Here is a 12,386-nt window from a genome sequence, read left to right as displayed (position 1 = left end):
AGTATATCACAGCTCTGGTTTTTTGTGTGATATCTTTCTAGTTGAATTAGTAATAATATTCATTTCATTGACAATTATAGAGGTGTTTGTAGCATTTAGTTCAGAGTCAAAACTTACCACTTTATTTAAATGGTGTGGGGTTCCACACTGGTATTTCACAGTTGCAGAATACTTCATATGAATATGTGGGAAATTACACTGGTTATGACGAGCTTTTCATTTTAAACTAAAATTATTAAAAATAGAAGAAAGACAGTGGAATTAATTTTAGCGTCTTATCAATTCCACCATAGAAATGCAAATTATACTTAGATATTAACTTCTTAATGAGTAATTCTCTCTATTAGATGACTGAAGCTTCACTGTGGGTATTTGGCAAGTCACCCATTCACTTCTACATACCTAGTATGAACCCCCATTTTAAAACATAAAATAATGTGAAACATTCTGGAATGCCAAGATGCACTATTGGAAGACTGCCCGTGTGAGGGGGAAAGAATGAGACCTGACTGGAAAGTACATGGAGAAGCTTTCTCAATTTCTACATCAACAGTCTGTCTTTGACCTGCTATGCACAGTACCTTGGTATGGTATTTTGTAGCAAAGGTTCTTACAAAAGTTCAGAAATGGTGTAGGCTGCTTGTAGGGGATCCCTGTTTATTCCTCTAATTCTTGATTTCAGTAGGTCTGGAAGTCAGGATGCTTGCTTCAGTCACCTCACGTTTGAATTTAATCTCACTTTAGCTAAATCTGTGCAATTCCAGCTGCTGATGGTTTTACGCCAAGCTATACTGCATTCTGAACTTTCTCCTTTCTTATCTATTTATTTATTTACTTACATTTCATATTCAGATATATTTTTTTGTTTGTTCGTTTCAGGGATGTTCTGTTGTGGGCAGGAATATGTGAATAAGTCAGATACCATATGCTGCTCAGGTTCCAGTGGTGAGTCCCTAGCACATGTTAGAAAGAATGACCAAGTGCCAGTAAAATGCTGTGAGACTGAACTTATTCCAAAGAGCGAAGAATGCTGTAATGGAGTTGGATATAATCCTTTGAAATATGTTTGCTCTGACAAGATTTCGGCTGGAATGATGATGAAGGTAATTGATAGAAAATATCTCGGTAGCTCTGATTTGACAATGGAAAGAGAAATACACTGTTCATAACTATTTTTCTAAAATAGGAATATAAAAACTCTTGTGTGCATTATTCATTTTCACATTACATCCATATTAATACCGAATGAGTTCACCATGATTGATGTTATTGCAATGAATTCTAAAGGAATTAATAATGATTAGCTGCCTCTGTGAAGTGTTGCCCAGCACTTCAGATTAGTACAGTGGCTAAAAGCTGGCATACTAACAAGACTGGCATGTATAGCCAGCTTCCATTCTGTGACCACAGTTCCTGATGATGTTCCTTAAGTGGAAATTGAAATTGAAGTGGCCAGTTCTGAAGTATAAAAATGCTATCGCATTTCAATTTGGGCAGGCAGTATGACAAAAATTCCCCAACGTCCTAAAAAAAAATTGATTAAAATAAAGCAACTGATATTTTCTTGATGGACTTAATCCCGATCCTATAGAAAACCAGTGGCAATTTTGGCTTAAGTTTCAGCTGTACTAGGATAGGTCCCTGTATAACTTTTAGCAAAGACGGTATTATATTTTTGGTGCCTTTTGCGCCTAATGAATGATACAGTTTGTTCACTCTGTTTTAATATAAGAGTGAAATTAAGCACCATAAAGGCTAATTCTATCTTTTCTAAGAGTGGCCAGTGACTATAGGTATCAGCATGAGACAATTTGCCCAAACTTTCAAAGCTGCAAAGTCTTGCAACTCCAGTTGAATTCAATAGAAATCTTCAAGAATTAGCATCTTAGTGCTATATGTAAACTGTAAAAATATTGTCAACTGTTATCACAATTTTTGTTTAAGAAAATCAACATTTCAAAGGATGGAAAGCCTGTTTATATATGTGTCTCTTCTTTAATATAAATACATAAAGATAAATTATTTTATATTTATATTAGAGAGGGAGAAAGCGGGTGAGAGAGAAAGAAAGAGGATTGGATATTGTAAACTCTACAATATGAAAATCAGGTAGATATTTTGGAATTTATCACTGAAGTAAAAAGAAAACCAGACCCAATCCTGCCACGTACAGATGTTCCTGTACCCTTTTCATTCATCTGCTAAGTGAATACAGAAATATTTTTTCCATCTTCTCCTTTTCATGTCAAGGTTTTCATGTCATTTCATTTTCAGACTGAATAATTTTCTCCTAGAGAAAATCCAAGTGTTGTGATGAGTCAGCTGCAGTTCCTCAATGCATTGTATTAGCAGTTCATGCAAGGCAAAAAATGGCTGAGAACAGGTTAATGAATTCTGGTAGATAACATGCTAGATCCATGCCTTAGGTATAATGTATAAACAAAGGAAGCGCTTTATATTTCACTTACCCGCAGTAGAAAAGAGATAACAGTGCTGGCTTTCTGATATGTATAATTTACTAACATTAAAAGGACTTGGTATTCTGAGACATATTCTGGAGCTACTTTTTATGTGAATCCAATCCATTTATATCCTACATCTTACACTGATATCTATCACAGTGTAATTTTTGTGAAAGTGCCAAGTTTGGGAAATTAAATTAGCTGAAGTTCATAATCAGCTAGCAAACTAATTTCAATAGGTGAATTAAAGAAGCATTACATAGAATCTGCTTGGTTTTCCTTCTAAAGTTTATAGTCTAATGGGCAGAAATATTTGTAGCAAATATTGCAGTACATTTCTTTCTGCAACAACCTATATTTTATGAGAAGTATTGCTCTCTAGCTTGTGGTTTGGCAAAAATATTATTTCATGAATTTTAATGGAAACTTGTGGATGTTCAGTGTATATTTCTATTTCTGTGAATTGTTCTTTGTGGGTTGAGTCTTATATCTGCATCAACATTTGCAGAGGTCCTCTTATTGCAGCAAAACTGCTGTTTAGGAGTGATGTGGTAGAGGACACGATTTATATCACCCATGAATAGAGTTCTCAGCCTTGACAGCTGCCAAGGAATTGTACTGTGCCCTCTTGTGTACTTGGCAAGCTGTGTGAGGGGCTGGGAACTTGCTACTGATTTGCCACAGGATATTGGACTTCGCAGGAGCAGAATGATCAAATTCTCAGATAAAATCCTGTTCTCAGTTGATTATAGACTCTTCTACTTTCAACAAACCCAGCTATTTGGGCTTCCAGTGGTTAACATTTGTAATGTTTTCATGCAAGGACCCTACAAAAAAAATGTTTCTTTTAGAAAGGATTATAAGAGCATTAATGATCAAAGACAGTAGACAGGCCAAAGGCTGAAAGGGTCTCCCATATGCTAGAAATATCAACGTACTCAATGTGGTTGCTTGATTTGTATGTTGCGTAAAGACAGAGAAATACTAACGAAAGTGTAAATAAATTAAGATGCAGTAAATATATTAAAATTGTATGTGTATTCCTTAGGTAAAAGAAGAATGTAAGGCTAATATCCTTTGCCCTTTATCTATGGAGGCAACAGCACACTGTGGAAAGTGTGACTTTGATCCTAGAGAGAATATCTGTGCGTGGATAAAAGGTTCACAGAGTGCTACAGAAAAGGAGCTAAAGGAAGGTGTGTGTCCAGCTGAAGAGGAGACTGTCTACACAGGAAGTCCAAACCAGTATTCATTTACGGGTAAGGAAAAGTGGCATATCAACTTGGTGATTTCCTAGTGTATTTAATTCGCTCTGGGGAAAAAGATGTCCTGAATGCTATCGAGTATTCTAATTAAATGTGAAGCAATTGTAGTGAAGTAGCATTCTTTAAGAATTAATCTGTGAATCAGGACAGTATCTTCAGGGAAACAAGTAGCAAGAAGTTCAGTGAATACATAAAGTCTAAACATGCTTTCAAAAAAGTTGATAGAAATATTGCTATATCAGAAAATGGCCCTGACTAAAGGAACAACTTCCATATCTATCTGTCATTAAACACAGAAGTAGTCCCATAGGCACAGAAAAAAATAAACAAAAGTTATTTTGTATTTCGTAAGACTGAGATGATCCATATATAACTTTCTTTTTCTAGACCTGAACCTCGAACCATTTATTGCATATGAGTACAGAGTGGCTGCTTGGAATAGCTATGGAAAAGGCTTCAGTGAAATTAGCAGAGCTGTAACTAAACAAGATGCACCACAGGGTGTAAGTCCACCAAAATGGGCCAAAGTGGATAATCGGGAAGACATGATACATCTGAACTGGGAGGAACCACTTCAACCAAATGGTATTGATACATGTTAAAAAAAGACTATGTTCTATCATTCAACTGACAGTGTTCCACAATCACAAAACATTTCTTAATTAATCCCTGGCACTGAAATATACGTATTCCTAAACCCTGCAAGAATAATTTGCTTTAGGTTGAGATAATTTTCATTGCAAATAAGAGTAGAGTCTAACTTCACAGGAGACAATTTAGTATGTCTCTAAGAAGTGCCTTGAAGCCTCTTCTGAGAACAGTTGTAATAAGTAGCAAATATGATCAGACAATCACAATCATGTTATGAAATATTTGGGGATTCGGTGGGGAGGAGTGGGTGATACTCATGTTTCTTCCAGGAAATCTTGCTTATGATTTTCAAAGAGTGAGAAAACTTGGAATAGCTCTCAATAAAAATTGAGAAATACTGAGATGTTGATGTATAGGTTGAAGAGAGTAGCTGGTAATTGACATTAGCTGTTTAAACAGGATGATTGTCAGTTACAGTGGTTGCCGAGAGATTTAATACTTTCTGTGTGCAGAGTAGGTTATTACAGTATACCATCACACAGGCTTTCTCAGCTAACAAAAGGGAAAACTTTCTTTCTGCAATAGGTGTTATTATTCACTATATCATTCTCCGAAATGGAATTGAGCGTTTTAGAGGAACAGAAATGAGCTTCACAGACACAAGTGGCGTCCAGCCATACCAAGAATATTCATACCAGCTGCGAGCCTGCACTGTTGCTGGTTGCACAGACAGCAGCAAGGTTAGTAGAATGGTCTTTATGGAACTGGTGCCAGAATTTTATCAGCCAGCGTGGTAACATAAAAATGCTTTTGGAAAGGTGTAATTTGAAGACATGCTGATTATTGAGTGAGTAAGTGAAAAACGTCAATAATCTTATTTGGATTCGACTACTGACAGGTGATTATTTGGAACCTAAGGTTGATACAAGCAAGTGGAAGAAGAAAGCATTATCTCAGTCTTGGCAAAGCTGAAATTGCACTGTAGGAACTAATATTTGTTAAAGAGAAAGCTGTACATGATAGAATAGAGTAAGGAATATTAAAATGCACTTTCTCTAAGCCTTGAAATCAAATCTTTGCTCCTCACTAGGAGGTCTATAGCCTCTTCCTCCTTGGCATGTCTTCATTTATCTGCTTTAGCCCTAGTCTATCAATTTGTTCAACAACCTTCTTATTCTGAGCCTCCTTCCACTGTATTACCCTTCGCTGGCTTTCCATGTCTGCACCTGCTTCAGGCTTTACTCTCCTTTTGGGTACAACCTGACTGCTTCGGTTTTAAACAAATAGAATCTCTTCCCTACCCTTTGTCACTGCTTCATTTCCTTTTGTATCACGGATGCCTTTCACCAGCATTACTATTTAACCAGCTCTAGTTTCTGTTCTGCAAAGTACTTGCCTTATTCATCATTTGGAAAAACTATTTCTTAAGTGACCTCTTTTTCACAATAATATCCTTGCTTCTACGCAAATGAATTTCTAGGACTGCAGGTGTAAGGTCTGTGGGGCAGAGGTGGGGAATAATGACTGTGCTTTGTAATTATAATATCTATGGGATTAAAAAGTTTATTTTTTCCTGGGTGTTTAAATGTTTTTCTTACTGGTGCAAATCTCAGCCAAAAGTATAAGAAAACAAAAACTGATGCAAAGGGATGGAGATAGGCGCATAGTCCTCTACCTGCACACAGAGCTATGTAGGCACAGTTGCTGCAACCGTCAGCCTGAGCTACTAAATTCAGCTTATTTCACTTGTCTGTAATTAAGGAGTTTACTGTTGCAAACACTGAAGTCTGCAAGTAGGGACTGATTCCACCAAATGCACTAAGACAATATATTATAGAGGGCACATTTTATATTTACAGCATAATATAAATACTTTATGGTGGTAATAACAGAAAAAGAAAAGTGATTCTCAAAGAGAAAAAGGTCTGACTCACTTATTAAACCAGTGTAATTTGGAAATGCCTCTGTAGGAGATGGTAGAGATGTGTCAATAGGAAATTAACTTTTTCCTTTTTCTTCTTCTTTTTTTTTTTTTTGAGAAAGAGCTTAACAAGTGCAAAATTATTCTATCTTTCAAAATCTTTGGTTTCCTCACAAAAATATGGAGTTGCAAATAACTACAATAGAGTTCAGATTGCATGGGATATATGGAGGCTTAGCCCCATGTTTACTGGTGCTTAAAATATATGAAATCAGGCAGTTAAAATGCAGAGACACTGACAAACCATATGGAAGAGAGTTATCAAGAGTTTTCAAGCAATACAGTTTTTGTTGTTTCACCCTGTGCTATACACTGCAGCTAAAACATGGTGAACCTGTTGTGATAAATTGTAGACATAGACTTATGTAATGTATTCAAGGTCAGATTTCATTGTGAAAAAGGAGGAAAAAAGTAACTAGTTCTCCAGGCCCTTGGTAATGATATGCCAGCCCAAACAACATTTTAAAACAAAAGTGACATTCTCATTGATCATGGTATCTAGTGTACTATTACATTAAATTGCTGTTTAATTCATGTCTTCAGGTAGTTGCAGTCACTGTCCAAGGAGTCCCAGAGAGTGTTCAGCCACCAGACGTCAGTGCTTTGAACTCAACAGCATTACATTTAAGCTGGATTGCACCCAAGAAACCAAATGGTATCATCAGAGAGTACCAGATCAGTCAAGTAGGGAAAGGACTTATATACACTGATGCTGCAAGCAGAATGCAGCACACAGTATCAGGTAAGGAGGCAGAGCTTTCTGACAGGCTATGGTCCTGTCCTTAAGATATAAGACAGTATTAACATATTAAAAAAGCTACTTGTCAGTAACTTTTAAATCCCCAGTACTGTGCACAGTTTAGAATGCTTTATCATGACTTTACGTATCTTAAATTTATTTTTTTCCATCTCTTTCATTTCTCGCTGCTATTTGTTAAATTATTAATAGATTTAATTTCAAAATTTTGAAATAAATCTATCCAGCTCAATTCAAGATGCATGCTTTGCGGTGTGCTCGAGGTCTCAGATATTCTGTCTAGGCTTGCCATCCCTTCACACAGATTCAACTCTCTCTTTTACTGTCATTAATGTGCAATAATGCAGTCAGAGTCACTAGTGCTGCTGTGAATGTGTAGCAGTGCAGGAGCAAGAAGGATCCAGTACTTCATGCCTGAGATAATAAAAAAGGAAAGGAAGACAGAAAAGGAAAGATCCTGGATTCTGTTTATAATCTTTTATGTTGCTTATAGCCATTTTCTAAATACTTGGTGAAATTTCACTAGTGTGTTTCTGAAAGAAGCTTTAGTCAGGGGATTTGGGGGGAAGGTTTGACTCAGACCTCAAATGTATTATTTTCACATATTGAATTTTTAGTTATATTTGAATGTTACACTGAAGCAAAATTATTCTTAGAAATATTTCTGTTGAACGCAAAACAGGAACATAAGCATTCTGGGATATCTTTTTTTCACTCTTTGACCTCAGACTGCTCATCAAATTCTTGTATCTATGATTTTTAGGAATTCATAAATACATTACTTTTTCCTTTTTTTTCCCCACCCGAGTAGAAAACTTAGAGATTCATATGTCATACACATCATATGATAGCCACCCAAAGAGTAGAAGTGACTTAGGGCACATAAAACCTGTACAGCATATATGGCACTCTCAACCAGCCCTCAAAGCATGAGTCCTGAGTCAAAGTGGATCCTTTAGTGCTTTAAAAGTGTGTCCTTGCTGTAGTCACTCACAGAGGAGTAAAGGTTTGCTGTTCCTCTTTGACAATATAATGCTCAAGTGTGAAATTCATCAACAGTATATTATGCCTGTCTCCATATTCAGTGCTTCTGGACATGAGATATTAACTAGAGTATGTCAGTTGGTGGTACGTTTTGGAATTGCTGTTGTTAAGTTTATACTGTAAAGAACACCCACCAAAAAGGAGTGATTTATCAAACCCTTTGAAATATACTTCTCATGCTCCCACTTCCTTCCCAAAAGGCAGTTATACTTCTAGAGTAACTGAGATTTTAATGCAAACAATACTGGTTTTCTGACCAGTTGGAAGGGCGAGGAAATGAAATTACCTCCTGAGAAACAAAGATGTTTTTTTCCTTTTGTGTGCCTGTTCCATTCAGCCACTGTCCAATGCTGCAATGTTAAGCCAGGAGTGAAATAAGTGATTGTTCCTCCTGACAGTCATAATAAAATATTGTGCTGTTTTCTGCAGGGGCTTCCTTGGGTAATAATGTGGAATTCACGGCAGTGATTTAGCAATGTGTATAATCATTGCTCTCTAAATTAAAAGAATAAGATAAACCACTCAAATTTATTTTATAAATAATCTCAAATGTTTGAACTATTGTCTTATTCCCTGTGGATGTATGTTTTGATTTTCCCCTCTTCCTTTTTTTTTTCTTTTTTCTTTTTTCCAAAACTGTCCACTTTTCCGAGCAACAGTTGAACATTAATGAAGCTGTAGCATTAGTATTTCTTGAGACTTTGAATCTAGGGTCTTGCAAATAACAGACGAGAAGGCTAGCACCTTGCCACTGCACCATTGTCTTCCTGCTTATTTTTAATTACATCAAAGCTTTGGAAACATGATCCCACAAATGCTTTGTGGGAATAGCGGTGAATGTGCTCATCATGTGAAATCCATAAATTGCTTATAATCCTCTCAAGATGTTAAAAAAAGCATTAAGTAATTGAAGACAGGAAGTCCTCAGTTAATTATTTAGAGGTGTTATCAATGCTTTAAGCAAACTGAAGCATTTTCTGCTATCTCACTGAGTTGAATGCCACTGGGACCTAGGGGCAGCAGCCATCATCTTCTCATATTCTCTAATGCAAACAGCACATGGCAGCTTGTCAATAAAAGACCTTTTTATATCATTTATTACTGAACACTTCCACTACCCTGTACAGAACAATTTGGATGACAGTTATGGCATTGTTTCACTTTGTGTTACTACTACTTTACAAATGGGCCTGCTAATGCTTTGCAGTGGGGGCCAGGCAGAGGGTAAGACTGAAGAAAATAATTAGGGGAATTGTAAAAGAAAGCTAAGAGTGCCCTCTTCAGCAGCAGCAGGTGGGTTTATAGCAAACATTCTTCTCAACTCCCCCTCTGTAATACATTAAAGATAATATCCCAAGTAAGAGGCTTTATAGAGAATTTGTAGGATCAATCATCTTTAGGTGAAAGTCAAGCAAGATCACTGATGTTTATTTTAGTAAAAGAAACAATATTAAAAAATACTTTATGACTGAATGGTTTGGAATTCTTTGATCTGAACATATTCTCCATTTCAGGGTAGTGAAAACTGAAGAGATACAGAAATGTTGTCACTGGTCAACTCTATCTCCATGCAGCACTGGATCATTAGTAACATTTATCTAAAGCAAACTCTTGGGAGTGGAAGGGTAGTGTGAGGCTGTGGTCAGCAAGCTGACATCCTCCTGAGTAAAATTCCCATGGCGGGGCGGAGGAGCGTTATCCTGGGAGCTAATTACTGACCTTGCTGGAGCCATACCCACAAATGGAGACAAACAGTATCAGGAGGAATTGATCTGGCTAATAGAACAATGCATTCTTAAAAGAATGCTGTTTCACAGCCTTTTGGCAAATGACAAATGCTGCAATATCAAAATAGACTGCTAAGTTAAAAAAAATAATTAAAATAAAACTCACAATAATAGAACAGAAAAGAAAAGAGAGGAAAAGTATCCTCTAGTGAACAATCAAGTAGAGAAATTGGAAAAGCAAAATGCTGTTTGTGTTTCAAGATTATCTTACTTGTTATTTTTATTATTAATCACATATATAGATTTGCACAGAGCTTTCCAAAGCATGCATAAAACAAGGCGTTTAATGCAAAGCTTTAATAATCTAGATAAAAATCTGCTGTGACTGCTCCATGTATGACTAGAGGTTTCAGGTGTCAGAATTTCACCAATAAATTTAGTGAAACCATGTGCTCTTTTTTTAATGCTCATTTTTCTCTTTAAAGTGTAGTTGTAAATGAGTATTGCTTTATTATGCATGTTTCCTTTAAAAGTGAACATGACTCCCTTTAGGGGAATTCAAGTAATTTGTTGCCACAGTAATCTTTTCTATCCTGAAATGTTAAATACTTGGCTTTCCTCCATGCCTTTGCCTCTCTCTAGTCTGCAACTGTCATTTTCTCCCTTCTTACTTTTATACACAGTGTTCAGATGATTTTTCTTCTCTTCCAGTTCATGATTAGGTTACAGCCAGGGCTGTCCCTCTGAGTCATCTCTTTATTTTCTGTCCTTCATGTCTTGTTCAATTTATAAACAGCCTGCATGTTTTCCATTCAGTATTTTACCTTTCTACATAATCGTTGCTTATTTTTCTCTGTTTGTTTGTAATATATTTTAATTAAAATATCTTTGTACCAGCTATAAGCAGGGATTTGTTTATAAACAAAGATCTTGCCCAGGCTATTTTTCTTGTCACAGAATTGCATTGTTCTTGAAGTAATTACAATTAGGCACATGAGCTACATCAAAAGTATGTTATTAAGGTCACAAAGTCATGCACTTAAAAATTGACCTGTATAGTATGTATGAATTGACCTGTATAATCCTAATTCAGGCTCTTTTACACAAGCAATCTGCATTACACAGTAGTGGAGTCATTTGTATGTAGAGTTTCTGCCTCATTCAGTCCACAAACTGTGCCTCTTCCGGGGAGGCATAAAATGGGAAAGAAAAAAAAAAACCTCCTGTATGTAGGACTGCTGCCTCAGCTTTTGCTATGTTTGGTAGGTTTATTCCTTCTGGGAATCTTGGTGTAGATGGGCCTAATTCTGCATCTGCCCAGAGCTATATTTCCTTTCTCCTTGGCAGAAGTCAGGGAGGTGCAAGCCCGAAGTTCGTGTGAATGTGGAGCACAGCAAGGGAGGCAACAGGGATGGTGCCAACCCAGAGGAATAAAATGTGGATTGCTGAGGGGTCGGTGGCACTGGCCGCCAAAAAGAAGAAAGGACAAGGGTCAGTGTCCTGGGAGGATGGCCAAGCAGCAGCACACTGGACGGCCTCGCTGCTGCAGCCTGCTCCCACATCAGCTCTCTGTGGAGCTGCGGCCAGCCTCCTCTGGGGCCTTCCTGAGCCCTACCCACGGGCCCTGGAGCCCATTTCAGCCCAGCCGGCTGCTCCCGCTCCTGCTCGCAGCTGTGCTGGCCTCCAGCAGCGCACAGCCCTGCTCTGCCCAGCCACGGCCCCTGCCTGCCCCGTCGGGCCCACCCGCGGGCCGCGGCCGGCCCATCTCCACCCCCAGCAAAGTGCCTGGGCTGGGGCTGCCCCCGGCCTGCCTGCTCCCCAGCTGGGGCGGTGGGACAGGCCCTGGCAGGCCTCGTGAGTCCTGTGGGATTGCTGGATTAGAAAACTACAGAAAATGAAGTATGGGACAGGGCGGCAGGGAGTAGAGACCGTCTCTGGGTAGAGGCAGTCGGCTTCTGTCATCCAGAGCATTCGTGTCTGTTCAGGCTGCAGTACTGAGGCACATTGCAAGCTTTCACAGCTTGTCACAACCATGTTTAGTTCGTCTTCTGGACACCCTGCCAGAAACCTAGGGCCTGAATTTCCTGAGCTCTCAAAACTGCAGCTGAAGTCACCAGTTGTGCTTGGATATATAAAGTTTTGCAGGTATTCTGACAGCCAGGTCCCAGGCATCCCAAACGCCCTCTGGCAGGTCCAGGGAGGTTTTTGTATTGCTCAGTCTCTTTGAGTCAGTCTTCCATTTCTGAGAGAGATGAATCTTTCTTTTTTTGTTTTTTGTTATTCTTTTGGTACTCTATTAAGCCATTTACAATTCTCAGCTGGTTGGTGTAAAGCAACTGTATGTTCTAGGGGTGGACACTACCAAAAAACTCTCAAATTACATAAATTAGGTAGGCGAAAGACCACATGTTGGAGGGAATCTTAGATAGAACTGTGCTACAGAGCGTGTATACAAAGGTGCTCAATTTGTATTGTACAATGTCCTAACACTGGGATTTCCTAGTTTATGAGTGTTCAGTTTTGCAATCTTAATATTTTCTCAGCATTTTTGAGTATAAT

The 12,386-nt window shown here is 38.0% G+C and overlaps 1 protein-coding gene across 1 annotated transcript in view; it reads left to right on the top strand.

Annotated features, from left to right (window-relative positions):
* USH2A (usherin) overlaps positions 1-12,386 on the top strand; it is a 391,068-nt gene that overhangs the window by 303,310 nt on the left and 75,372 nt on the right. Inside the window, exons 50-54 of the mRNA XM_074863712.1 lie at positions 880-1,103; positions 3,511-3,721; positions 4,115-4,312; positions 4,904-5,058; positions 6,843-7,041. Of these exons, the coding sequence (XP_074719813.1) occupies positions 880-1,103; positions 3,511-3,721; positions 4,115-4,312; positions 4,904-5,058; positions 6,843-7,041 (987 nt within the window). The remainder of the gene's footprint in view (positions 1-879; positions 1,104-3,510; positions 3,722-4,114; positions 4,313-4,903; positions 5,059-6,842; positions 7,042-12,386) is intronic.

Source organism: Strix uralensis, chromosome 3, assembly GCF_047716275.1.
Source record: "Strix uralensis isolate ZFMK-TIS-50842 chromosome 3, bStrUra1, whole genome shotgun sequence".
Taxonomy (NCBI): Eukaryota; Metazoa; Chordata; class Aves; order Strigiformes; family Strigidae; genus Strix; species Strix uralensis.
Note: the sequence above shows the minus strand (reverse complement) of the source record. Positions and strands in the feature narration are given on the sequence as shown.